A 27948-nucleotide genomic window follows, 5' to 3' on the forward strand; every position below is an offset into this window, starting at 1 on the left:
TTTTCACTTGCCCGGCAGTTTCATTTTGATGTATTTGCGGTAGTTGAGCCAACTGTTCGCCTCGACTGGCTCTGATGGCCCTTCGTCTTATCACTTGTTCTGTATCAACAGTAGCACTAAATTTATCAAATGTTTCAATCTAGTGACGATGGTCTAGAGAAAGGTAAGATGTAAAGTCGCCTAAACACATTTCGGAAGGACCACCAACACAAGTTTGTCTCCTCTTTTTACTGAACATTGTAAATTCATATCTGAGAGGTCTAGATTCTATAGCCATATGAACTTTAATACCAGTTTTTGTTGAAATTTTAAATGAAATACATGGTCATTTGTGAGTTGGTGAGGCTAAACTACCCTGAGCTACCTCGTCACTCTAAAATCTATCGTACTCTATATGATCTATCTGTACTATCTGTAAATACTGTTACGCCCTCTTTCGAGTACTCTGTGCAGCGTGTGCGTCAGTGCAGGTTGTTAAAAACGTTCTAATAAGTACACTACTCTCTTTCCTGTTACAAATGGTGTCTGCTTCAGTCTAGCTAGAGCTCAGAGGGTCTCTGGTTCAAACACCAGTCTGGCTGTACATTATTCCCCTTCCTGTTACATGTTTGAACTATAGTCAAGCCAAAAACTAATATAAGATGTCATAAGTTGATACATGACTTCCATTTCTTCAAACATATAGTGCTGTTCAAATGATGCATTTTGACAGAGACGTATATATACAGCCATATATATTTATATACGTCTCTGATTTTGATTATGCAATTTTGTATTTTTATTTTTAACAGTTTGGAGCATAGGAGAGCTGTGCAGGGCCCCCTATTCTAAGGATACTGAATACTATGTGGCTACAATAAAAAAGCTGAAAAGGAAACAAGGCAATGTGATTGCTACCGTTAGTTTTGATGGCTACTGCTCAGATGAGACGGAGGATGTTGATGTAAATTTTCTCCTGAAAATTGCCTGGAAAAAACCTTCACCAGGTAAGGATGTAAAACTATGACAGAGTGCAATAATGTTCCCATTTAAAAAAAAAAAAAAAAGTATTATCACAAGCACTCTGTTATATGAGATCATTTCGTAAAAGAACTTCTAGCCCACACATTGTGGGCTGTTTAAATCGCATAATGTGGAGTCTGTGAGTATAGATCAGTATCTGTTTGTAAACAATTTTTATTACCGTTGTTTCTCAGAAATGACTCGAAGTTATATAGGGATCATGGTGAAACTTGGTGTACATGATCAGTCCAGTGAGTATTTGTGCCTGGTCCTAGTTGAAATTGATTGCTTACAGTGGTCAAAATGACCGTCAGCGCCCGATATCAAATTTCTTGAATTTCCATTTGAAGTTTGTTACCGCTTTTTCATGAAAGCACTAAAAGGATCATGATGGTAATTGATTGGTATGCATGATCCCCATTGTCTATAGTTGTGCATGCTTCAGTTCAAGATGTATTGGAAAATCTAGCAAAGAACAAACACCTGAAAGATCATGTTGCATCTTGGTTTGCATGATCTCGGTATCAAATCAGTATACACATATATATACATGTACATGTTCAAGAAGACAAAGGAGAAAAAAGGAGAAAACAACCTTACAATACATACCAGCAACATAACATGACCTTTCATGGTAAGTCTTTGGCAAGTTGATATGGAAATTGTGATGTGTTTCATGAATTTCATAAGAAATAGAAACAAATGTTAAAATGTTTTATCATATGATCATGAAAATGTTTTGAAAAAATATGTTTTTCTAGAATGTAGTTTATTAGACATTATTTCTGAAGATCCTGTGCCTTATCATATTATTTTTATATGAATGACATACAGTTTGAAAGTTTGTCATATCACATATGTCCATAATTCTGTAGTTTGATGAATGACCTTGGCCCTAACTTAATGGATGGATTGGTCGAGTGGTTAACACCTCGGCCTTCCACGCAGGTGGCCGGGGTTCGATCCCCGAAAGCGTCGTACGCATGGAATATTCAGAGAAAGTGTTTTTCTCCTGCCCACCCAACTCCAACAACCCAGGTGGAGTATAAAATGGTCTGGGGTGGATGTAGCGGTATCTGTGCTGTTGCATTCAAGTGAGGTGGCACTTTAAATGATACCGTTGGAAGCACGGTCCCACTACAAACAGAACACAATACATCTCCAGCACACACACAGGCATACACACATAGGGAGATATCAGCCAGGTGGTATAGAACTAGTAGTTAGCGTCTGATAAGGCAGCTCATGGAAATTCCTCAAAAAATGTATGGATTAATGTATGCTAAAATGTATTGATTGTAAGAATTGTATATCTATGTACTGTAAAGCGCTTTAGAGTGGCTTAGGTTAGCTAGATAGGACGCTATATCAAATGTTGTATATTAATGGGTTGAATTTGTTGAAACTTTCACTTCTTCTGAAGGCTAGAGGCGAAAGGTCATGCTATTTGGCATGTAGCTTAATGGTGTAAAGTGATATGAAGTGTGGAACCTGAGTTTATGATCCAGACCTACCAGTTTTGAAGGTCAGTTTAAGTAACTTAAACAGCTGGCACTGACAATGACTATGTATTTATATTTTCAGATGTCTGTATCATAGAACCACCTGGGAACAGTGAAAGCTTATTTCAGCCTCTGGATGGAAAGGAACAGGTTTCCTGGTTAAGGTATATTAACTATAGTTGGAGGAAGTTGAATGATAAAGACATTGGTATCCATTGATGACTGAAGATATTTTGTTTTTAAAAACAAAAACAAAAATCAAACCTGTTGTTAGAAGGACTCGCACAACTCATTGTTGTATATAATGTACAGTTTTTAATATGCTTGACCATATGGGAGACGAGTCTTTGACTCAATATGTAATCAAGTTTAAATAAAGACTTTTATTATGATCATTTACTATATGTCATTACTAAGCTTTTGAGAAAATAGCGTTAATATTTGACAACTGTCTAGATTCACAGATACATACCTGACAAAGGCTTCAAATGTCATTTTTTGGTGGGTTTAGTGGCAAATAAGTCATAGGAGCACTACAGGCGTCTGCTTTGGACAACCGGAAATTTACAAGCCAAACCGGTGGAGCGGGACGTGAACCTGACATTTGATCACATATCAATCCGCCACCACATATTAGAATCTACCAAAAGTATACATTTTTGTTAAGTTAAATATCTGTAGATTTTATTCAATGTAAAATATGTCAACAATTAACTATTTGAATTACTCAGAGGCACTGTATTAAACCAGAACAAATTTTAGGTATAGGGATTACAATCGTATGATACTCTTGCTGATTGGCTGATTTAGTTGTGCGAGTCCTAGGAATGAAGATGCTTTACTAAGAATACATTAGATATTCTTTCAAATCTTCCATTCAGAGCAGTTTGGTAGAAGGCAACACTTTCTAGTATAGGCATGAAAAATTGGAAGCTTAAATATACATTTATCTAGCATAGATTCAACAAGAAACCATCAAATATCCTCTATATATGATTTTAGTGACAAGTACGCCGATGTAGATGAGGAGGAGGAGGAGGCAGAGGACAGTCATGTATTAAAGAAAAAGACCAAAGGAGTGGTAGCCAAGGGAGGGGCCCCTAAAACCAGACCGCAGCCTAGTCAGGGGAAGAGGTAAATCTCATTGCTCAGTGATAAGGATAGTGGTATAGGTGTTTTTGTGGGGGGAGATGTGTGGACTGGTGTGTTTGGTGGTGCTGATGGTATGTAGTGGTGAGGTGGTAAATAGTTGCTTTGTATGGTGGTAATTGTGTGTGTGTCTTTGTGTGGTGGCAGTGGAATGTGGTGTTTGTCGTGGTATGTGGTATTAGTGGGGTTGTTTGTATGGTGGTATGTGTGGTGGTGTGTACATGGTGGTATGTGGTGTGTGTGTCTTTGTGTGGTGGTGTGTGGTATTTGTGACGTGGTATGTACGGTGGTAAGTGGTGTTTGTTGTGGTATGTACAATGTATTGTGCTGGTGGTGGTATGCTTTGGTTATGGTGGTAAATGGTTACTTTATGGTGGTAGTGGTATGTGGTATTTGTGATGTGGTATATATGGTGGTAAGTGGTGTTTGTTGTGGTATGTATGGTGCTGGTGCTGGTATGCTGTGGTGATAGTGGTAAATGGTTGCTTTGTATGGTGGTAGTACTAGTGGTGTGTGTGTCTTTGTGTGGTGGCGGTGGTACATGTATTGTTTGTTGTGGTATGTGTGACAGTACACTCCTGTAGTGGTAAATAATTGTAATAGTAGCCTGGTATATTTTTGTCTATATCTAAACTTGCATGATTAAATTTGTATCATATTTTATCGGTCTGCAAAAACACGATAGGCCATATAGAAGCAAGACAGCCGGAAACACTCCAAAATCTAGGTCGGCAGGAGGCTTGAGCCCACACACTGGGCAATCATTGGCTGAAGTTACAGTCTCCAGGGGGAGAAGGTTGGAGGCAGAGATACAGAGTGATGAGGAAGAGGAAGAGGTCAGGAGGACGGTAGGATGTGACGGTGGGTAGTAATGATGTAGTAGTATATAACCTAAATACCATATGACGATAAAATTATAACCTGTCTCTCAATGAATTTAAAACAAACACCTATAGCATGCGATATTGTACATTTCTTGCCCTTGTTGTAGGGAAACACAATTTTAAGTTAAGTTTAATCCTGTTACATGAGGGCAAAGCCCGAGTGAAGATTAATAGAGGAGAAACGAAAATAAATCATGTTTCTCTACCACTTGAGCAATAAATGTACTGAATATAGAAACAATAACACCGGTAAATATGGCCAATGTTAATGGCTGTTTCATTTACTCAGAACTCGGTTGGCTCTTGTCCATTTTTCTAGAGAGGCTCTTGAAAAGGGAAGCATAACATGGGAATCTTGACCGCATAAGGGCGACAAAAGTTTTCATTTCCCTGTCATGTGATCAATTTAATCCAATCAGATAAGCTATTGTATAGATGAGATATAATTTGAACATATGGAGTGTAATTTTCGTTTATTCTTACCAGGATTTGATGAAGAAGAACTGGAGAAGCCAAGGTTTAAATTTACTCTTTCTGCAGCCAAGATACCATTTCAACTATCAACAGGTACTGCAGACACGGACCCTGTACAGGTAAGTATGGACAGGTGTAAAACTGTTTACTATGTCATACAAACTGATTACCTTTACTTACTTTATGTACAACAGGTACAGGTGTGTTGTGCAGGTGCAAAAACCAAATTTTCTATTTAAAATAGTATTTTAACCATTTTTAGGCTATGATGGCAAATATAGCAGGGTAAATCTGGCACAGACACCAGAGCGAGGGATGTTAGTTTTATAGATATTTTGTTAGCTATATTTATAATGTAACCAAGTATTTTGATAGTAATACAGTATAATTTTTTTTATGTCGCAATAATGATAAATTATTGACAATATATTCACAGGAATTACATGGTAATTTATACAGCATTTTTGTGGGTTTGTTAAAACACTTTAAAACCCTTTAAAACCTTCAAAACGACAGGTCCCTGCGACAATCAACCAGTACTTAAGGGACTACCAGCGAGATGGGATCAAGTTTATGTACAGACACTACAGGAGGGACAGAGGGGCAATCCTGGGTGACGATATGGGCCTCGGTAAAACTGTCCAGGTAAACTACCAGGTGTAACCAGGAAGAGATATACAGATAGATGGAGATATATACTGCAGATGTATAGTCATACAACCAAGACTGTTGTGGGCCGATATAGACAAGCATCTGGTTGCCTCATTATTGTCATTTGGGTTGATCAACATTCAAGGAATTCAGGGAAGATTTATAGATCTGATAAGGTCAAGATCACTGTTACTGAAAATGGAAGAAAATAAAAACAGAATAAATTTCTTATCAAAAAGATATTGAAGTTCTGTTATATTGATGCTTTCAAACATCTGTGAACTTTCTTATTGTAATTTCTTGTAGGTGATTGGATTGCTGTCTGCTCTGTTACATAAGAAAGGAAACAAAGTAGATGTACAGAAACAAAAGCCAAAGTTCATCAGACAGGTGAGTTCTGAGTATGTCAGACAGGTGAGTTCTGAGTATGTCGGACAGGTGAGTTCTGAGTATGTCCGACAGGTGAGTTCTGAGTATGTCAGACAGGTGAATTCTGAGTATGTCAGACAGGTACTTAAGTTCAGAGTATGTTAGCTAGGTAATTCAGGTAAGTTGTAAGTTATTTAAGATTTTTATTATCTCAGACAGGTAATATAAGGTCTGAGTATATCAGGTAAGTTTGCAGTATGTCAGACAGGTAATTGTATAAGTTGTGAGTAATTCCGACTTCTATATTCTGACAGGTAGTCAGACAGGTAATAAGAATATTTTTTTTATCAGAAATGTCGTTGTTAATAGAGGAATATCGACATAAACATTTTCAAATACCCTAGGTGTGTCTTGTTGACCAGTTGAAATAGGAATATCGACATTTTACATGCAGCCTAAAAATCATGAAATCCTGTCTATTTTAGTTCTTTTCGCGGTTTGTGAAACGTCTGACTGTCTGTCTTCAAGTTTTTCCTATATACAGCTAGCTCTCCTTTGTTTGGATAAAAGTGTAGAGCAATTGGACCAAGACATTACCGTTGACTAGGTAGCTCAATCGGTTAGAGCAACAGGTAATAAGCAGTCTGAGGTTCAGACTTCAAATCCTGGACTAGCCCCGCGGTGTTTATATTACACTCAGATCACTGTTGTTGATAATATTTTGTTTATTTCATCTTTTTCATTTCTCAAAAAATTACCACAAGATATATGTTTTTTTTCAGAAATGAATAGTCCAAGCTATAATCACACGGGGGGGGGGAAACAATTTCCAATACTTAGTAACAGTTTTTGGCAGTGGTATGGAGATCCATAAATCAATATATGAAACGATACACTGAGAAACAGTCACTGTAAACTGTGCTGTAATATTTCATGGTTTTTCTTTCTATTTCTGCACTTAACCAGATGTCAGATGCTATGTCCCTGTCGGACACTGGAGCCCCTCAACATGGCCCGTTCTTGATCATTGGTCCGGGGAGTGTCCTATACAACTGGCTGGATGAACTGGAGGTGTGGGGTTACTTTACCGTGGGGTAAGATGAGTGACCTTGGTGTTTGACCTTCACTCAGAATGCCATGTATAAAAAGACTGTTTATGCTTGAATATGAGATATCATACAAGTCTTTGACAGGGAATACCATTTTTTTCCCCCTTTAACCCTTTCACCCCCTATGTAACTTTAGTAGACTCTACCATGCATTGATATGGAGGGGTCCATTATATGGTCTACAGTGGTGAAAGGGTTAATAGTGTATGAAGTGTCAGTGTAGTTAATATAAATTTTGTTTTTACTTCTACAGCAAATACCATGCCGCAGAAAAAGAGCGATGTCTGTCTGACGCGAAGCGTGGAAAGTTTGAGGTGGTTGTAACAACCTACGAAACCTTCCGTGACAATAGGGTGAGTAGATACTTTCCTTTGATGATAGGTTGGGTGGGTATGCCAGTTGATATATTGAAGAGTTATCAGAATAGGCCCTGTCCTATAACGAAATAATAGTATTTAATTTTAATAATAAAGGATAAATAAATAAGGTGATCGAACATTTCTTATGTCAAAAATTGTGGTAGCATTCTAAAGATGATCCGTAGGGTGGAATCGTTAGAGTTCCTCACTGATAAAGCATACTCAAAAATAAAGGATGATCAACACCTCAAGAAAAGTTTGTGATTTTTACTTGTTTATCTACATGTTTCATCATGTTCGGCATCTTTATTTTTCATTATATTTAGTATTTAATTATTTTTGCTGCTGGGTACTAGGTATACTATCTCCCACAACAAAGGCTGGAGCAAGGTTAGAGAGAGAGATTGGGTGATAGGATGGGTCTCTTCTCTCTATCCCTGCATCAATATTTTTTAGTCTGATTAGATAGGTATGTTAATATCAGATGTATTTGTATATTGGATATCATGATACTACATTGTTTTGTGGACTTACAATCCTTTTTTGTTCAAGAAGCACTGGTGGAATCTAGTGTAGACAGAAATTATCTAATTTTCTTGAACACAGAATTGGCAACACCTGATATAGTTGTGAATGTGAATCAGCAATATTGATGCGTGTACTAGGATTTTGGATGGTTTTAATTATAGTGTAGTTACATTGTACAGTGCTGTTATTTTAAATCTAAGAAAAACTAATTATTTTGCTTTTGTCATTTTCTGCCATTGTTATCATCATTCACTTACATTAATATTAACAGAGAGAGCTCAATGAAGTAGAGTGGGATGCCATCTTCGTGGACGAGGTTCATAGGATCAAGGTACAACTTATTTACATTGTATCTTATTTGTGGGCAAAACAATTAATAACAGTCAATTTCGTAATATATACAATATTAAATAATATGTGCAATTTTAAATACTTGACCTTCGTCGTCCATACGATTGACATGGTTAAATTTACCTCGCAGTACACACTTAAAAGATAAAAGTGCTTTTATTTACTAAGGTTTTTTTGAAAATTGCAGTTAGTTAGCTTAAAAAAACCCTTTAGTAGTGCTTAATATAAACTTGTGCCAAGTTTCTGTATGAACTTTGATTGAGCTTAAGTGAATTTTTCCTCGACAGGGATTGAAGGCTCAAGTAACAAAATCCTTGAGAAAGTTAAAGTGTATGAGGAGATTTGGACTGACGGGAACAGCACTACAGAACAGTATGTTAGAGCTATGGAGCATACTGGACTGGTCAGTAACAGTAGGGTGTGACCTTATAATTACAGGATTTAGATCTCAGTAACCTCCCTTGAATATCAGTAAATATTTCTGTCAAGTAGTCTCACTTGAATAGCACTACAACATTATTTCTGTGGCTAGGCTGCCTCTGTTATCATAGTATTATTCTCATGGACTCCCATAAATGCTGTTACATTATTTTCTGTGTGTTGTCTCCCTTTAATTACTATTCTTACGTAATTCCTGTTTAAATAGTGGTCTTCATTCAATACTAACTGGTAAATCTTTTTCTTTTTGTGAATATCATAATGCACCTGGATATTTCATGCTTTTCGCGATTTTCTCGGGTCGATGACCTTAATGTCATCAGGAAATAGTGAGCATGTGGTTGTAATGACTTATTATATACATGAAAAGGCATACAAGATGTTTGAAAATAGATTGTAACCTACATCTAATAGTTTTGTTGAGAATTTGTTTAACAAAATACTCTTACTTGTTGTTGCTCAATATGATGTAACGAAGCCTAGTCATCTTACTATGTCACTTTCAATGGCGACTATCCTGTCTCTGTGTTAAAACACAGCAAAAATTTAGTCCCTTCACACGTCAGAGCTGCGTCTTTCGATAAGCATTGCACATTTTATCACATTTGAATATCTTTATGTTGATCTATTTTAAGGGCCCAGCCTGGATGCCTTGGACCGTTGTCGGATTTCAAGGAAGAATACGTAGACCCCATAGAAAAGGGACAGAAGAAAACCACAACAAAAAGAGAGCTGGCTTTTGCAAGAAAAAGTAACAGTTTCTTTTGTTTTGTGATATTTATTTGTTATTTTGCAATACTGCTACTTAATATTACAAGATAATTACTCGATGACAAGTATAATTCATATTTCATAGGAATTCAAATTGTCAACTTGTAGTTAAAGCCAGGACTATTGATGTCCTAGAAGGGTAGAAGTGAGGTGCTTTATTGAAAAATAAGGAGCTGATCATTCGCTAACAATTTTACTTTCTGTAAGATCACACTTTCTTGACAACGGAAGGGAAACTATAATCACCCAAACGTTCTATCACAGTATTTTGGAGGTTATCATTGAAATCAATAATAGTAGTTTGTTGTTCAACAGTTGTCATGGTAACAGTTATCCAACATTTTTCATTATTGTGTATAGAATAATGTTCAGTGGTATATAATATATTGTTAGTATTAGTGTAATAGCCATTGTTAAAAGGTGTATATAATACATTGAAGAAAACCAAGAGTTTGGAGAGAGGCGAAGCAAGATGTTACTACGAAGGACAAAAGATATAATATCAGACCAGCTCCCCAACAAAGGTTAGCAACAAAGTGTTCAGACACCTCAGGAAAGGCATTTTTAGGAAGAGCTTTTGAAGGAAATCAACAATCAACATTTTCAGAACAAAATCTATTACAGTTGACATGCTATAACTCAACTAAATTGAAATAAGTTTTTAAAATCTTGTTGTTAAACTGAAGAATAGGTGTCTACTATATATAGCCAAGATCTGTCATTCATATTCCCTTTGAAACAGATCTGTAACACCCGTTGACTCAGACCTGTGAGTAATTAGTGACTCAGACTTGTGTGTGACATTCGTTGACTCAGACCTGTCTGTAACATCTACTCACTGAGACCTGTCTACAACATCCATTGACTTGGACCTGTGTGTAACAGCCATTGACTCGGAACTGTCTGAAACACCAACTGACTCAGACCTGTGTATAACATCCATTGACTCAGACCTGTGTGTAACATCCATTGACTCAGACCTGTGTGTAACGTCATCCATTGTCTCAGAACTGTGTGTAACGTCATCCGTTGACTCGGAACTGTGTGTAACGTCATCCGTTGACTCAGACCTGTGTGTAACATCCGGTGACTCAGACTTGTGTGTAATATCCATTTACTCAGATCCTATCTGTAACACCAACTGACTCAGACCTGTCTGAACCATCCATTGACCAGCATCTGTCTGTTGCCCCATTACTAAAACCTGTCTGTAACATCAGTTGACTCTGATCTGTCCATATCACCCATTGACTCGGATATGTTGTTCTCACACTCATTGACTCCCACCATATGTCTCACACTCATTGACCTGCGCCTATTTATCCTGTTTCCAGATGACAACATAGTGTTCTGTAAGCTGACAGACTTCCAGACATCCGTTTATCAGGCAGTTCTTGGCCACCCTGGGATGAGGTTCGTGTTGGGTATGGATCAGCCGTGTGACTGTGGAAGTGATGTCATCAAGGGACGCTGTCACAATGTCAGTGAAGACTTAAATGTCAACTGTGATTGGTTCATTTGATTTGACATTTATTTGCTCAAACATCAAATAGTTTCCCATCATCCAAATGCTAACAAATACATGTTTTGTCTTTTCTCAATTGTTCCCTTGAAACTTGTGACAGAAGAAACAAAATAGTCTTCCAGCAATACAATATCTCACATAAAATTGATATTGTATACATTTTTGTGAAAGGAGGGAACTTTTACAAACAAGACACATGTTTAGCTATAAGACTAGTCTTAATACTGTAACACTAAACAACTAATTGGATGTTTTTTTGTAAAATTGACACGCTTACCTAATACTAATAATGAAATATCAAATTATGTGGTTTTAGACATGTCAACTAAGATTTGTAATATTTATTGTACTGTGATCATGGTGTTAACCCATTCACCCCTAAAGTCGCATTTGAACTTTACCAAATCAAAGACTGGGCAAGTCCAGTCTAAATATGTAGGGGTGAATAAGTTATACGTTACAATCGACTTTGAATATGATACGTATGGCATTGTTTATCATATCATTGACTGTGTTTGTATTTTTTCCTTTTGACAAATTTTACAGAAGACCCCTGATGGCCTCTCTACCAGACAACTGCGATTCACATTCATGCACATCCTGTTGAAGATAGCTAACCATGTGGCACTGTTAGTTTCCTCTAGAGAGTCCAATAATCAGCTTACAGAATTCTCTAAAGAGGTCACCAAGTATATTTGTGACAAGTTCCCAGAGTTCTTCAGTGAAACCAGAGAGGCCGCCTTCCGTACCTTGTCCGACCCAAAATACTGCGGCAAGATGAAGGTACCTGATCATTTAGCTGTAAAGTCAAACCTGCTAGAATGGCCACCTCTTATAAGAGACCACCTATGTTTATAATAATGTAATAATACTGGACGCAGACAAATGCCTCTATCCAGATCAGATGTATCGTCAGCCTCTAGTGAATAAGTTCATGATTGTAAAAACTTTCTGGTTGTTCTCAGTGCTTATCCAGCGGGGCTTCAAATGTTTTTTTATTGTTGATGATGCGACAACGTGATTTGGCAGGGAAATTCAATGGTTGACCACTCCTTCTTTAAAGGAGAACTTTTTTGAGATCAATTTAGACATTCTTTTTCAAGTTGAAGAGACCACTTTTAATGTTCCCGTTGCAGTTAGTTGTTTTAATATTAACTGCACCTGTATAAAGAGACCACCTGTAATATGTGACCACTTAATGGACTTCCCCAAGGTGGTCTCTAAATACAAATGTACAGGTTTGACCTTATATACATGTATATATAAATATATATGTTATAGTTTGTCACTCCTCAGGAACCTCTTTCTTGGGTTTTAAAGAACAGATCAGCATATCTGCATGTATTATAGTTAATATGTAATGAGGGTGAAAAGTGTTGGTAAAAAGGATGTTTTATCCGAGTCAATTATATTTTCAACATTTAAGAATCTTGATGAAGACTTTTGAAAAGTTTTTAATCCAGGAAAACTGTCATTACACCATTGATGTGATAGAATTGGGGTTTATCGTTTTGAATACTTGCAAAAATATGTAACTATAATGTAAGATACTAATGTTATTGGCTATAGAAGGTTATAAACGCTATTGTTTCAAGGATATTGTAAATGCTTGTAATGAATTTAGTTGTGATAGCTTAATTATGATACATATATAATGAAAATTTGACTTTTGACCTTTTGCTAGATCCTTAAGGGGCTGCTGTCAGTATTCAATAAAGACCACAGTAAGGTGCTTCTCTTCTCCTACAGCACAAGGGTGAGTACTTGAGTATTACTGGGTTAACTCCAAAAAATATAACGGGTGAGTCTAGTAAGTCCAAAATCCACGATAATCCAGGGGTTAGGTCACTTTTGCTCTCTGCACCCCTGGCTGGAATATGTCATAACAAAATTGAAGGTCACACAACACTAGCTATTCGATTGGTTTCAGGAAAATAAAACCTGACTAATTGCTTAGGCTGAAACTTGGGAATGTCCTTTGAAGATTACAGAAAAGCGACACCCGACTTCAGAGCAAGTCAATTTTACTGTTACGCAACTGACAGATTCTTTTGATGTACATCAAAGGATCAAACTAATGTTCTCATCCACAAGGTGGTGCACACTGAGCCTTCAAGTTTGCTATGACATTTTCGGGGGTGCAGAGAGCGAAAGTGAGCGCTACCCCTGGAGTATTAAGGATGAGTAAGTCCATTCATCATTTTTTCTGTCTCAGTTCTTATAAGGGCCATAATCTCTGAATGAATAATTTTAAACTACATAGATGAATGGCTGATAAGTTGAAGTGATTCAGATTTCCCCCTCTCCCCTAGCCTCCCAAAGAAATTTAAATGGAATAATGACTTCTTTTATATTGTGTATCAGACTATAACTGTGCCAAATGTAAAACAAAATCCCACAACTACTGGACTAGGTGTTTTTTTTCTCTCTCCTTAAGTAAACATAAAAGGAGTTTGTAAACATTTCAACCGGCATGTGAGCAACACCTTGGACATGCTTTTATTAGTCATTGCTCTGATAATGATGTCATTTAACCATGATCAACACTAGCATAGCCATAGTGCCATCATTATTTGTGGAAATTGTTTCCCTGACTTGAAATTGGAATCGCATGTTTTCCAGTGAAATAAATGGTTTTCCGGGCATTATAGGATTATTTACCGCCATTTTGGCCCTTTATGATGAGGGCAAATTTATCATAACAGCAAGTATAAGTAAACAGCATGATAAGCAAAGTAACTTAGTGTAAAGAGGGAAATGAAAACTGCGAATATGGATTTTACCAGCAGAGGGTGAAAGTTTGACTGACCGAAAATTTCCCAGTGTACAGTAGTTGCTTTGGCAGTTTAAATGTTAACTGATAACTGTTAATTGTGAAGATTTATCGCGAACTAGGTACTCGACATCCTGGAACAGTACATGATGACCACAGGCTACGAGTATCGTAGGCTAGATGGCAGCACCAGTGCCAAGAAACGCATGGACCTGGTTCGCGAGTTCAACAAAGACCCCTCAATATTTATCTTCCTCATTTCTACAAAGTAAGTATGAAGGTATTGATCTGTGCTTCTCTACCTTTATTCTCACTAAGCAATGCATTCAGGTTTGAGTCTAAGGTTAAATATTTATAAAAATGCTCTGGTATATATGTAATTACTATTACAGAAATCAGTAGAAGGATTTTTTTATAAGTTTTTGACAAGATATATGAAACACTGAAAAACTATGTTTCATTAAACAAATAAGAAAACCCACTTTCTTATGGATCCAGGGTCACATTTACGTATCCCAGTTGAAACGGTTCAGGTGGCGCAGAAATAGTCTGTGATAAACTAACACACTTGGAATGAACTGTAGGCAGAGCTAAAAAATGCACAAATGAATAACTATATATCGAGAATAATTTTTCCTCCTTTCACACTTCCACTGATTTGTATAATGTAACCTGTACATGTGAATCTACTTTGTTTTATAAAGAAATAACGCAAACTAACAATAGTCTGTGTTTTAGTTTTGTTCAAGCACGTCTGGACCCATCAATATCTATGTGCTGAATATTGCTGAGGTCAGCCTAGATTCAGATTTGAGTCTGTAGTTTTCTTTTCAGGTTCAGCTAGAAAGGGGTCCAAGGGTTAAACTGTGCTTTGTTGTATTGAGAATTGTACCTATGTTACTAAGGGTTGAACGTTGATGTACTTTATTGTACTAGCTGATCACTGTACTTAGATAATAATAATAAAAAATTGAGGTTATAGGGCCTTTGTAACTAGCCAATATCTTTCTCAACTCCCAGGGGACCCTACAGCTGCTGCTGCCATTTCGGCGCTCACAGCTAGCATTCTACAATTCTTGCACTACCCAACCACATACTCATTTACAGCTAAGTAGACTGGAACAAGCAGAGTAAAGTATCTTGCTCAACAACACAACACAGTGCCGTGACGAGAGTCGAACTCGCAACCCTTCGGTTACGAGCCCTGCATCCTACCACTAGGCTACCGTGCCTCCTGTGGGTGGTATTTTGTCGTGTATGGAATTGTGCTTTGGTGTACTGAGAGTTGTCCATGTCATATTTGATTATTTTCAGAGCTGGTGGACTCGGCCTCAATCTCACCGGTGCCAACAGAGTGGTGATTTTTGACCCCAACTGGAATCCAACCCACGACCTCCAGGCTCAAGACAGGTATGCATATCATGCTTGATATTAGATATCATATCAAGAATTCTTTTAAATAATTAAACATGTTTTGTTCAAATTTGTTGATCCCACCAAGCAGATATCTGATTTCCAAATGAAAGTTTGAAACGTGCCTTGATTTCAATGTGCATACTATGACAAAGAAGGAAAATGCACTTGGTGATTACTGCCTGGTTAAAGAGCGTTTTGATTTGTTTAAATCATGTGTGGTAAGAAAGAAAATATGCATGGCCAGACCAGAGTGTGAACCCGGGACATATCAATTAAGCTACCTGGTTACAATGTACCTGCGCTCACCCAGTCCAGTTCCGCTACATATCTCTCCTTTTTCTAAGTCTTTGCCCCAAAAGATAACAATATTTATAACAAAGGTTCGAGTATCCCCTTGTCAAGCATTCACTTAGTACTGGAAACAAGGGTTGGTCATAGGCACCGAATGTAGTAGGAAAGGAAAAACTCACGGCCAGACGGGAGTTCAAACCCGGGACCCTCCAAACTCTAACGAATGCTCTACCAATTGAGCTAAATGGTAGCCGGTGATCGACCCAGTTCAGTTACACCACATTTGAATTAAACAGTACTGTTACAGTATCTGTAAGGTATGTTATAGAAATGTATGTCTGTCTGTAGGGCGTATCGTATTGGTCAGCGAAGAAATGTCCAGGTGTACCGCCTGATCTCAGCAGGATCTATCGAGGAGAACATGTACCTGAGGCAGGTGTACAAACAGGTAATGTTTTTTTCTTTATTGCTGTTTATTAGGACAGTAGATAAGTTAAGATTATATGTTCAAACACAAGGTACACATATCTGCTACAGTCTATTTAAAAGTCTTGACAAAAATTGTTGAAAACTAATAAATGCTGAAAAGTTATTGATTTTCAGTATACAGTATATACTTAACCACTTTTGTTTATTGTGACCCAAACGGTTTGACCAGTTGGACCAGAGTTGTTCGTTTATGAAATAAGGTAGAACCTAGTAATCTGATGCTGCTTTTAAGCGAGTCTTGACAAAGCCTTGCAAGGCCTGATTAAACAGTCACAGGTCCGCCAGGATTTATACCTGAAAAAATTACATTTAAATACAGACAAACTGGTTGTTCCGCATAAACAAACAGGCCTCTGTATACTCCATATCTTTTGGTAGATCTGAGCCACATTGTTGAAAACTTGATTACCATGTACATGTAGCTTTATTTCAAGATTATTGAAAGTATCGAAAATTCTTACCTTCATTCTTGTTTGTTTCAGCAATTGGACAGTGTCGCCGTAGGAACTATGAACGCGAAGAGATACTTCAATGCCATTTCTGGTGACAGCGACCAGAAAGGCGAACTCTTTGGTGTGAAAAACATGTTCAAGCTCCACAGCGGAGACCGATGTTTAACTATGGATATTCTTCAGGTAAGAATGGTTTACTGTACCTGTTCATTTCGGCTATACTATCATCGTCACAAGACATCCTCAGTCAACCCATAGATGACTGACACTTTTCTTGTATCATAAAAAAAAAAAAAATCAAGTTGTGAAACAAGCTACCTATATTAACTTTTATGTAGCACTATTGTTGGCCTACTGAACTACTTTGGTGAAAAATTTGGTTCTTAATTTATTTATTACAACACTTGAACTAGTCCACCAGTCTCTAGACTCCATCTTGACTAATAAAATAAAAATCATTTGATTTCTGTGAAATTTGATAGGATTTTCCACATGCAGTAGTTGGGCAGGTGTGTCTGGGGTGTTGTTGTGATGAGTTTGTACAGAGTGATGTCCCTTTTGTATACATACAGTTGTGGCAGGATTTGATCGTAAATAGGATTACGGTCGCCTTCTAGCTTCCAGCTAGAGGGAATTTTCCTTTAGCTCAGTGGTAGAGGGTCTGACTAGGAACCTGGAGATTGAGGGTTCGCTCCCCGGAGGAAGCACACTTTTCTCTTTCTTGTTACAAATGGTGTCCTTGCCCTTCCTGTGGTGACAGGGAGTTAGAACCTTGGTTATGGTGTTCGAGGGCAAACACATTTAAAAAGGGGGGAGTAGTGTGTCAGGTTTTAATTGTAAATAGGATTACGATCACCTTCTAGCTTTCAGCTAGTGGGAATTTCTCTTAAGCTCAGTGGTAGAGCGTCCGACTAGGAACCTGGAGATCAATGGTTTGATCCCCGGTGGAAGCACACTATTCTCTTTCCTGTTACATAGGAAAATGGCATTATAAAAACATAAAGTGTTTTTTTTCGTTTTCTCTCATTGTACTTTGATCACATTTGTGATATAACAGTAGTTCTGTATAAGTTTAGCTGACGGATTGAAAAAATACAAAACAGTATTTAAAATTTTCTATGAGAAGACATGAAAGTATATATATCCAAATTGTTTTTGATAGAGAAATACCAACCTGGAGATGGGGCTGGCTAAGTATGACTTGGCCAAATACATTCCCCCTGTTGACACTCCAAAAGAGACGGTAGATGACTCTGAATGTGGAGAGGACATATCCGATGTTAGTGATGAGGAAACTGGCGACGATGTGATGCAGGTTGAGTCGCCAGGAGAGATGGAGCTAGATAATTCAGATGAAGACTTGTCAAGTAACTGCAACAAAATGGAAGCCAGATCTGTTAATCGAGGTACAGAGAAGTTGATCTGCGTATATTAATGTTGTATGATATAAAAAAGAATTTAATGTTAAAAATTCTTGGTCACCATTCTATATTTAACCTTCGGAATTATTCCACAAGACTTTGTTCTGAAGTCTGTATCATTTTGAGCGGATAAAATTTGTACTGTGGCAGATTTTGATTGTACATAGGATTATGGTCGCCTTCTAGCTACACCCTGGAGGGAATTTCCCTTGAGCTCAGAGGTTGAGCGCCTGACTAAGAAGTCTGCGATTGGAGTTTCGATCCCCAGCTAGTGGAATCACATTAGTCTCTTTACCGTTACAAATTGTGTCTGTGGCCCTCCCTATGGTGACAGGGAGTTAGAACTTTGGTTGTTGTAGTGCTTAAGGGCAAACACACTTAAAAAGGGCGTTGTATTTCAGCAGATTTTATTGTACATCTAGAATTACGGTCGCCTTCTAGCTCAGTGGTTTATACCTGGTAGAAGCACACTACTCTTTTTCATGTTACAGTACTATGCATAGACATGTTCAAATGTTACAAGGTAGAACCTTCCTTTTCATCACAAATATGACAATTAGTTAAATGTCTGATTTCTTTGACAAAGCCTATGACCCTTTTGGTATATTGAAGAATATTTCCATCCATAAAAGTTTTCTTTAAAGCCCCAAGATCCAACCAGTCTAAAGAAGTTATTACATAAAGTATAGACTTGTACTGAACATCTTTGTGAATCTCTTCTTACCTTACAGACACAACCAAGAAAGACAATTCAAAAGTAGTGAAAGTGAAGTCCAGTAAGTCCAAACCAACAAAGAGGTCGAAGATTCATCAAGATCTACAGAGCGGTCAGTTTGACAGTGTGGATGGTGACCGTGGTCAGATACCCAGTTCTAATCCCAGCTTCTCCTCTGTTGGGGCAGTGTTTGGTAGGTAGCATTATCTTAATAGTACTGAATCATAAATTCTCATTTAAATGTCCTGTATAGCTTTTACGACCCCAAATAGCTCTGTTAGCAGAAATCCCTGCTCAACAGCTAAGTAGGGGTGTTAGAGCCTTTTGAACTGCTTAGTGTTCTTTTACAATGGACAGGACTTGGGAGATGGATCTGGATTTGGTACATGTATGCTAAGAGATGTTCATCCCAATCACTGATTCCAAAACGAACACACTGTAATAGTATCCAAGTTTGCAATTAATATTGTCGGGAACTTCATAATTAACATTTTCTATGAATAAAATGATGAAAGAAAGACCTCTTATTTTAGGGCTACATATTTGTCTTCAAGGTGAAACCTGAATTCTAGTATCCCTCATCATATTCATAAAGACCAATCATTTCAAAATGATTATTTGCATGAATGAAATATTACAACAGCTCACTAGGTGTTTTATAAATTCCTTAACTATTTCTCACTTTCATTTTTGTGGTATATTTCTCACCTTTATTTTTGTGGTATATTTCTCACCTTTATTTTTTGTGGTATATTTCTCACCTTTATTTTTGTGGTATAGTTCTCACCTTTATTTTTGTGGTATATTTCCCACTTTTATTTTTGTGGTATATTTCTCACCTTTATTTTTGTGGTATATTTCTCACCTTTATTTTTGTGGTATATCTACAGAGAGATGTGGTGTTGTCCATGTTCACGAGAATAGGAAGGTCATCGGAAGCAGCAAGGCAGAGGACCACATGACAAAATGTGCCATACAAGACGTGTATGAATTAAATCAAAATTCACAAATCCCGGCGGCTTACTGTGCACCATACTCTAGCGTAAGTCCAGAAACTGTCATTGAATAATTACATCTGTTCTATAACATATTAAACCAAAAATGAATATGATTAATTAGAATATTGGCTATTGAGGTACTGTTTACAGTTGGTCCAATCGTCTGTTCTCCTGTCCATCCTGCATGCTTTCCTCAATATCTTTCCTTTTATAATGAGATTTCATCAAAATTTGTGGCTTGATGAATACTGAATGCTAGGAAATGTTTGCAGAGTAATATTAGTGTCCTTCACTGGTAAAATTAGTTTTCACAAAGTCTTATTTATGCCGTTTACCTGTCAGTTCTATATATGGTATATGTTGTGTGCTTATTTTCACTGTCCTGATAAATTTGCCCTCTTTACGGAGGGCAAAAAAGGCCAAAGAAAGTTAAACTGGGACGAAAATTTCCCAGTATACAATAGGTTCATGTTATTGTGTTTACAGGAACTGAGTGGTTGATTCTTTGAAGACAGACTGTTTATATTAATTTATAAAAAAGATCTGATACTTTGACTAGTTTGAGGTTGAATATTGTCATTAAAGTTTGTAGGTTCACAAAATCTGCATATTTGAAGAAATCTGCATACCAACTGTCATTTTCTGTACTTTGATTGGTGGAAGCTTTCTTCAAAATAGTCTTCCTTACTAAAGTTTCACCAATGTTGGTATAGTTGTATCATGCCATTTAAGGATCCCAGTACCACTGCCAAAAACTGTAGCTAAGTATTAGAAACGGTTTTCCCGGCATGACTTTAATCTTTGATAAAACATTTCTGAAAAGAAAACCATACCTTTGGGGACTTGAATGAGAGATAATGAAGGGGAAATAAACAAAATATAAAATAACAACAGACCGGGATTCGAAAACTTACACTTAAGATTGGTAAACTATCACTCTAACTAATTGAGCTACCTGGTCAACGGAAGTGGCCCAGCCAAACTGTGCTACAGTTATATCAGGGATCCTTAAGGAATAAACACAGTGCAGTGCAGTGGTACAGGATCCTTAAGGGGAGGTTACTGTATATAGGAATAAACACAGTGAAGTGGGACAGGGATCCTTAAGGGGAGGTTACTGTATATAGGAAAAACTACAGTGAAGTGGGACAGGGATCATTAAGGGGAGGTTACTGTATATAGGAATAAACACAGTGAAGTGGGACAGGGATCCTTAAGGGGAGTTTACTGTATATAGGAAAAACTACAGAGCAGTGGGAGAGGGATCCTTAAGGGGAGGTTACTGGATATAGGAAAAACTACAGAGCAGTGGGAGAGGGATCCTTAAGGGGAGGTTACTGGATATAGGAAAAACTACAGAGCAGTGGGAGAGGGATCCTTAAGGGGAGGTTACTGGATATAGGAAAAACTACAGAGCAGTGGGACAGGGATCATTAAGGGGAGGTAACTGTATATAGGAAAAACTACAGAGCAGTGGGAGAGGGATCCTTAAGGGGAGGTTACTGGATATAGGAAAAACTACAGAGCAGTGGTACAGGGATCATTAAGGGGAGGTAACTGTATATAGGAAAAACTACAGAGCAGTGGTACAGGGATCATTAAGGGGAGGTAACTGTATATAGGAAAAAACACAGTGAAGTGGGACAGGGATCCTTAAGGGGAGTTTACTGTATATAGGAAAAACTACAGAGCAGTGGGAGAGGTATCCTTAAGGGTAGGTTACTGTATATAGGAATAAACACAGTGAAGTGGGACAGGGATCCTTAAGGGGCGGTTACTGGATATAGGAAAAACTACAGAGCAGTGGTACAGGGATCATTAAGGGGAGGTAACTGTATATAGGAAAAACTACAGAGCAGTGGGAGAGGTATCCTTAAGGGTAGGTTACTGTATATAGGAATAAACACAGTGAAGTGGGACAGCGATCCTGAAGGGGAGGTTACTGTATATAGGAAAAACTGCAGTGCAGTGGGACAGGGATCCTTAAGGGGAGGGTACTGTATATAGGAAAAACTACAGTGCAGGGGGACAGGGATCCTTAAGGGGAGGTTACTGGATATAGGAAAAACTACAGAGCAGTGGGAGAGGTATCCTTAAGGGTAGGTTACTGTATATAGGAATAAACACAGTGCAGTGGGACAGGGATCCTTAAGTTGTGACCTCATTGATGCATGCATCAGGAGGACTAGATTATGTTTGGATAAGCAGAATTTGTGCTTATTTGATTCTGTACATGTAATGTAATACACATATAAGTGCATTATGAATACATGTATTAATATTGTGCAAAGTCCCGTTAAAAAATATTGGATTATGACTGAGCAGAATAAAGTTCAATATTATTAACTTTTCATTGATTTTGAAGAAAAAAATTGATGTTTAAATTTTGAGTTTCTTTTTATAATTCAAGGTTGATTTTCAACAGATTAAAAAGCCATCAGCCAGTATCAACCAGATATCTCAAATTTTATGATTATGACATCACAATTGTAATGATGTCATGCGCATCACTCAAATTTATGGTCTCATAAATCACACCTGCCTTTGGTAGGTTTTGAAAGTGGTAATGCAGAGCAAATGTAAATATATATATGTGTCTTACTTCATATTCAAGTGCATAACTTCACATGGGGACATTGATCAATGGAATTAATTTCATTTTAATGCAGTCGTCATCAGAGGAAGAAACTCCACCTCCGAAAAATAAGGGTCGAGGAAAGAACAAGTCAACTGTCAGCCCTAACACTGCCAGAGTTGAAGTTATTGGTAATTCAAAGGTTCTGATTGGTCAGACCCCTAGAGGGATACGGCAGTAAGTATCACAGTCCTGATTGGTCAGACCCTTACAGGGATACAATATAAAGTATCACAGGTCCTGATTGGTCAGACCCCTAAAGGGATACGACAGTAAGTATCACTGGTCCTGATTGGTCAGACCGCTAGAGGGATACGACAGTAAGTATCAAAGGTCCTGATTGGTCAGACCCCTAGAGGGATAAGACAGTAAGTATCACAGGTCCTGATTGGTCAGACCCCTAGAGGGATACGACAGTAAGTATCGCAGGTCCTGATTGGTCAGACCCCTAGAAGGATACGACAGTAAGTATCACAGGTCCTGATTGGTCAGACCCCTAGAGGGATACGACAGTAAGTATCACGGGTCCTGATTGGTCAGACCCCTAGAGGGATACAACAGCAAGTATCACAGGTCCTGATTGGTCAGACCCCTAGAGGGATAAGACAGTAAGTATCACAGGTCCTGATTGGTCAGACACTTAGAGGGATATGACAGTAAGTATCACAGGTCCTGATTGGTCAGACTCTTAGAGGGATATGACAATAAGTATCACAGGTCCTGATTGGTCAGACCCCTACTAAGTGTCACACATTCAAGAGTGGAGAGTATCAAACATCCAAGGTATAGATAGGTACAATCATGTAAATGTATACAACAGTAAGTATCACAGGTCCTGATTGGTCAGACTCTTAGAGGGATATGACAAGAAGTATACCAAACATATAAAGGTATACAACAGTAAGTATTACAACAGTGGAGAATAACATCTAGATTATAACTACAGTAAAAAAGATGTAATGCCCATTGATTTTGCACATTAGACAACATAATTCATTTCCAACCATATCTGTACAGTAGCTTTTCATCTTCACTTGTAAACTTCATGGACAAGTCGCTATATGCAAACGGAAAAAAAACCACTGTGGTATCCAGGTGGTTATTCATCACAAACAAGAATAATTGACTTTCATTTAGCTATCTTCATAGTCATTGACAAAACTTTGGGTAAGTTGGAGGCTGATATTTAGACAATACCTATAAGACTTGTGTGATATCAATTAGAACTTATGTATGGATTAATAATTAACCAAAGAAATATCAAAAACAGATCTAAATTAACCATGTATGACATGTATACATTCAATTTATCTGCATTAATATACTTTAACACAACATTTTAAAATTTGTTGCAGACGACAGTTCCAGCAGATGGCCGGGCAGAAGGCACTAGTGGACTTCGCTCAGGAAGTGTTGCTAGGGGACCCTTATTCTAGGACGAAGATGCTGAAGGAGTTTCATACGAAGGAAAACCCAGATCTGCATAAAATCTTTAAGAAATCTCAGCAGCAGCAGCAGTCATCTTCGAACAACGGTACAGTATACTGTATAACAGAATATTTTCGCGGGGATGATATTTTTTTGCGATTTCGCAGGTCAATAACGTGATCGCGAAAAATATGATCCGCAAAATAATGTGACAAGCTTAAAAATGAGCGCAATGAGAAACTTCTTAACTGTAATGTTGTCATGAAATAGTGATTATGTGGTTGTAATGGTCCCTATACATCAAGAAGAGTACAAGATGGTTAAAAATTGACTATATATCGCACATCTTATAGTTTTATTGATGATTGATTAACAAAATACACTTATTAACTTGTTGTTGCTCAATATTCTGTAATGAAGCTATTAATTCACTTGACTATTTGACGCTTCATTTGATGAGACTCTCGTCTCTGTGCTAAACCCACAAACATTTAGTTCCTTCTCATGTTTAGATCGCAAAAATAAAATCTCTGTAATGATCATTTTCTAATTTTGGGTCGAAAATGTGAAAATTGAAGGACGTGTAACTAGTGCGTTATATGGTAATTGTCTTGTGTACACGATGTTAAGTATGATTAGGATGGTCATTCACCCTTACAATGCACTCTCCTTAACTTCATTGTTGTTCTAAGTTAGAAACTGAAATTTTAAATATTGCATTTTAAAAGTAATTTTTCACAGAACCTCTCTCTGATGATATAAAGACCATTTTTCATGCATAGATATTTTGTTTCTAGATTGACATTAATGGTATATATTTTTTGTGTGGGGATGGGCATCGTTGTTTCTGATTATGGGCTTGCATTGTATCCCTGGTTAAAACAAGAAAACCATGACAGACTTTATACAATTTTCAAACATTTCATTTTCTTTCCAATGAGAAATGTACAATTTAATGTTACTTGGAATTAGTTTTTCTTTCCAATGAGAAATTTACAATTTAATGTTACTTGGAATTAGTTTTTCTTTCCAATGAGAAATTTACAATTTAATGTTACTTGGATTTTTTCTTTGTAGAACCCTCATACAGAAGTAAATCTTCTAAAAAACACAGAAGAGTGAAAGACAACCCTACTTTAGGGGTCAACTACATGTCAGATAGTGAATCTCTAGGAACAAAGATATTGGTACGAACCAGCAGCCGGGAAAGTGACCCATCAGGCAGCTTAGAAATTGGCAGGACGGTCAAAAAGAGAAAAGTGAATGCATCTATGACAACCAGAACACGACTGCCCCAAAAACGCAGTTATAGTAGTAGTAGTAGAACTGTGATTCATGGGTTAGCTATGTCTCCAACGTGGTCAGTTCAGATTTCAGATGAAGAGGTGGGGGAGGAGCATGAGGAGGGGGAGGAGCATGAGGAGGGGGAGGCACCAAGGACTGGACAAAAAGGGCCTCATTCTACTGAACTTCTGGAAGAAATCGGTTTAGATGCAAAGAGCAAGGTGTCTAGACACACGGATGATGTTAATCTAGACATGACTGTTTACGAAGACATAGACGATATATTTCTTGTCGATGTGAAGTCCTCCAAATCGGTGAGGAAACCTCCACCGGGTAAGGGAAGAGAGAGGGAAACCGTCGCTGGTAAAGTTAGTGACAGGAGTGCTACCCCAGGTAACACAGCAGACAGTGAACACCCAGGCTTGGTGACAGAGTCAAGTGTTCATCTCCAAAATGATAGCACTCTCAAGGACGATAGTTTTGACTGCTTTAGTGACCCGCTCAAATGGAAGAAGAAAAAGAAAGCACTGCCACAGACAGGGGTGGACAAGCTCATCTCTGAAGGAGATGCTGACTTCTTCAGCCTCTTTGAAAGAGGAAAGATGAGGAAGAAAGACACAGTCTTACCTCCTGTGGAAATAAAAGATGACAGTAAAGGTTTGGCAGAACAGACCCCAAGTCTCTTCTGATATCGTCAGTATCACTTAATTGAATCAAAACAATTTTGTTTGTTGGTGTTTTTGATAATGTTCGATTTACTGATAATTTTCCAGTGTTGCTAGTATTGATATTTGATATCAGTGAGAGGTTTAGCTTTGTGAGGCAAATTGCTTTAAATGTGTTTGATTTGAATTTCTCCATCTGCATAGAGAACACATTCCGAATTTTCAACCTACTCTTAATTAATAAGTACATGCATTTTGTGAAGCTTATGATGCTACTAAATTGTGTTATTAAAACAGGTCAGTGTGTTAGGATGGTATGTATTGTATGAAACCTGTTGATGGTAAATACTGATTGATCTGAGATGAGCAGTGATATATATGCTTCAACAAATCCCATTTGCGAAGTTAGCCGAGATTACGTATCACCATGAGATGTGTTGGGGTGAAATGCTAAAGCATCGGTATCCCAACTTACACCTTAACTCATTCACCCCTGAAATTTCATAATGAACTATTCCAACCTTTGAATTGGAAGAGTTCAAATGTGTCTTCAGGGGTCGAATTTGCTAAAATGTACCACCTGTGATATAATTTCTGACATTAAAAACAACTGCGCCCAAAGTGTAATTTAACAATGTATGATTATCAGCACCGCCAATTTTACATGTCATGTATGCGATTGTTTTTCACTGTTGAATTTGCCTGTCTTTTCAGAAGTGGAAAGGGCAAAAATGTATTGAAATCATCATTTACAGATTTACAGTTTTATTGAAGATATGTACAAAATATATGTAGAACTATTATGTTGCGACTAATTCACTGAGGTAAATAACATTCCTTATTATCATTGTCAGCTTCTTATTATGTCCCCATTATATCTTAAGAGCATGAGTTTGTGACTGATGTTGGTTTAATTGAAAACAATTAAACCATTAGTTTGTCAGTTTGATTTGTGACTGATGTTGGTTTGATTTTAAAAACAAACCATTAGTTTGTCAGAGTTTTGTAAATGAGAGGTGTTTATCTTAAGACCGAATTCAAGTTTGCCAGAGTTCATTAATTACATTTGTGTCATCTTAAATCCATTAGTTTGTCAGAGTTTGTGAATGGTGGGATTTTTAGGTCACCTGAATTTTGGCTCAAGTGACCTATTGCTATCCGTCTTTGTGCGTCGTCCGTCATTCGTTAACATTTTACATTTTCAACTTAAGCTGAAATACTGTCGAAGGGATTTTATTGATATACTCCATGGGTATGTTACTGACAACTCCCTGACCAAGTGCTGTTATTTTTCGGGTCAAGTCAAGTTTTACTTGTCCGATTTAACTGAAACTTGGTAGGAATGCTCAACTCATGGTCTTGAAAAAGTGCTGTTATTTTTTGGGTCGATCATAAATCCAATATGGCCCCCACGGCCGCCATTTAGAAAAAACTATTCAAACTTAACATCAAGTTCTACTTGGCCGATTTAACTGAACCTCGGTCTAGGAATGATCAACTCATGGTCCTGACAAACTTAACTTAACGTTATACTTAACTGTTTTTTTTTACTCAAATTGGTAGGGATGGTTGATATCATTATCTCAACTTCATATTTCAACAACGAAAATAAATACTGTAGGACTCAGGTGACCGTTAAGGCCCATAGGCCTCTTGTTATCTTAAAGACCGTAAGTTTGTCTGAGTTTGTGAATGGCGGAATTTTTATCTTAAAAACAGTTCAACCTATTTTATTTTGTCAGAGTTTTTTATGACTTTTGTTTTATCTCAAACTCATTAGTTGTCAGAGTCTGTCATAATATTTGTTTTATCTTAAATGTTCATGAATGATATTTTTCTGATGTTACTAACCTAATTTTTTATTTATTTTTTTATTTTTGTTTTTTTATCTTCAGCCATAAGTTGTCAAAAGTTTGTAAATAACATTTGTTTTATCTCAAAATAATATGCTATTTTGAGTTTATTAAAACATTTTTTTCTTTTCTTCAAAAATCATTACTTTGTCAGAGTTTGCGAATGACTTGTTTTATGTTAATACTGTAAGTTTATCAGTGGTTGTAATTAACTTCAAGTTTGAATGGTTTTTTCATATTGAAACTAATTATTACCATGATACATGTATAAATATCAACATTAACTGTTAAAGGGACGCAACTTTTGTGGTCTAGTCAACATTTTAATTAGTAAAAGCATGTACTTGTGACATAACCTGTCATATTGTAAATGGAAAGAAATATATATATTCTATAAATAAATATGCTAAACATGG

General features: G+C 37.3%; 1 protein-coding gene across 1 annotated transcript; it reads left to right on the plus strand.

Moving 5' to 3' along the window:
• Positions 1-5: 5 nt before the first annotated feature.
• On the plus strand, positions 6-27948 carry LOC110453124 (DNA excision repair protein ERCC-6-like 2). The gene is made up of 27 exons (XM_021501960.1): positions 6-163; positions 792-986; positions 2587-2668; positions 3507-3638; positions 4339-4514; positions 5024-5130; positions 5528-5656; positions 5969-6052; positions 6998-7125; positions 7394-7493; positions 8299-8358; positions 8666-8781; positions 9452-9567; positions 10028-10111; positions 10922-11067; positions 11659-11895; positions 12797-12868; positions 14008-14153; positions 15200-15295; positions 15941-16040; positions 16564-16716; positions 17696-17939; positions 18686-18862; positions 19560-19711; positions 22337-22479; positions 23658-23836; positions 24808-27948. The coding sequence occupies exons 1-27, from the start codon at positions 130-132 to the stop codon at positions 25701-25703; spliced, it is 4284 nt and encodes a 1427-aa protein (XP_021357635.1). The 5' UTR covers positions 6-129; the 3' UTR covers positions 25704-27948.

This window comes from Mizuhopecten yessoensis, unplaced genomic scaffold (genome assembly GCF_002113885.1).
Source record: "Mizuhopecten yessoensis strain PY_sf001 unplaced genomic scaffold, ASM211388v2 scaffold7111, whole genome shotgun sequence".
In the NCBI taxonomy this organism is placed as follows: domain Eukaryota; kingdom Metazoa; phylum Mollusca; class Bivalvia; order Pectinida; family Pectinidae; genus Mizuhopecten; species Mizuhopecten yessoensis.

Excerpts from the sequence above, each read along its gene's own strand:
- LOC110453124 (XM_021501960.1), top strand. The coding sequence starts at position 130 with ATGTTTCAATCTAGTGACGATGGTCTAGAGAAAG. Across the intron at positions 164-791 it reads TGACGATGGTCTAGAGAAAG|TTTGGAGCATAGGAGAGCTG; the intron begins GTAAGATGTAAA and ends TATTTTTAACAG. Across the intron at positions 17,940-18,685 it reads AGCCAGATCTGTTAATCGAG|ACACAACCAAGAAAGACAAT; the intron begins GTACAGAGAAGT and ends CTTACCTTACAG.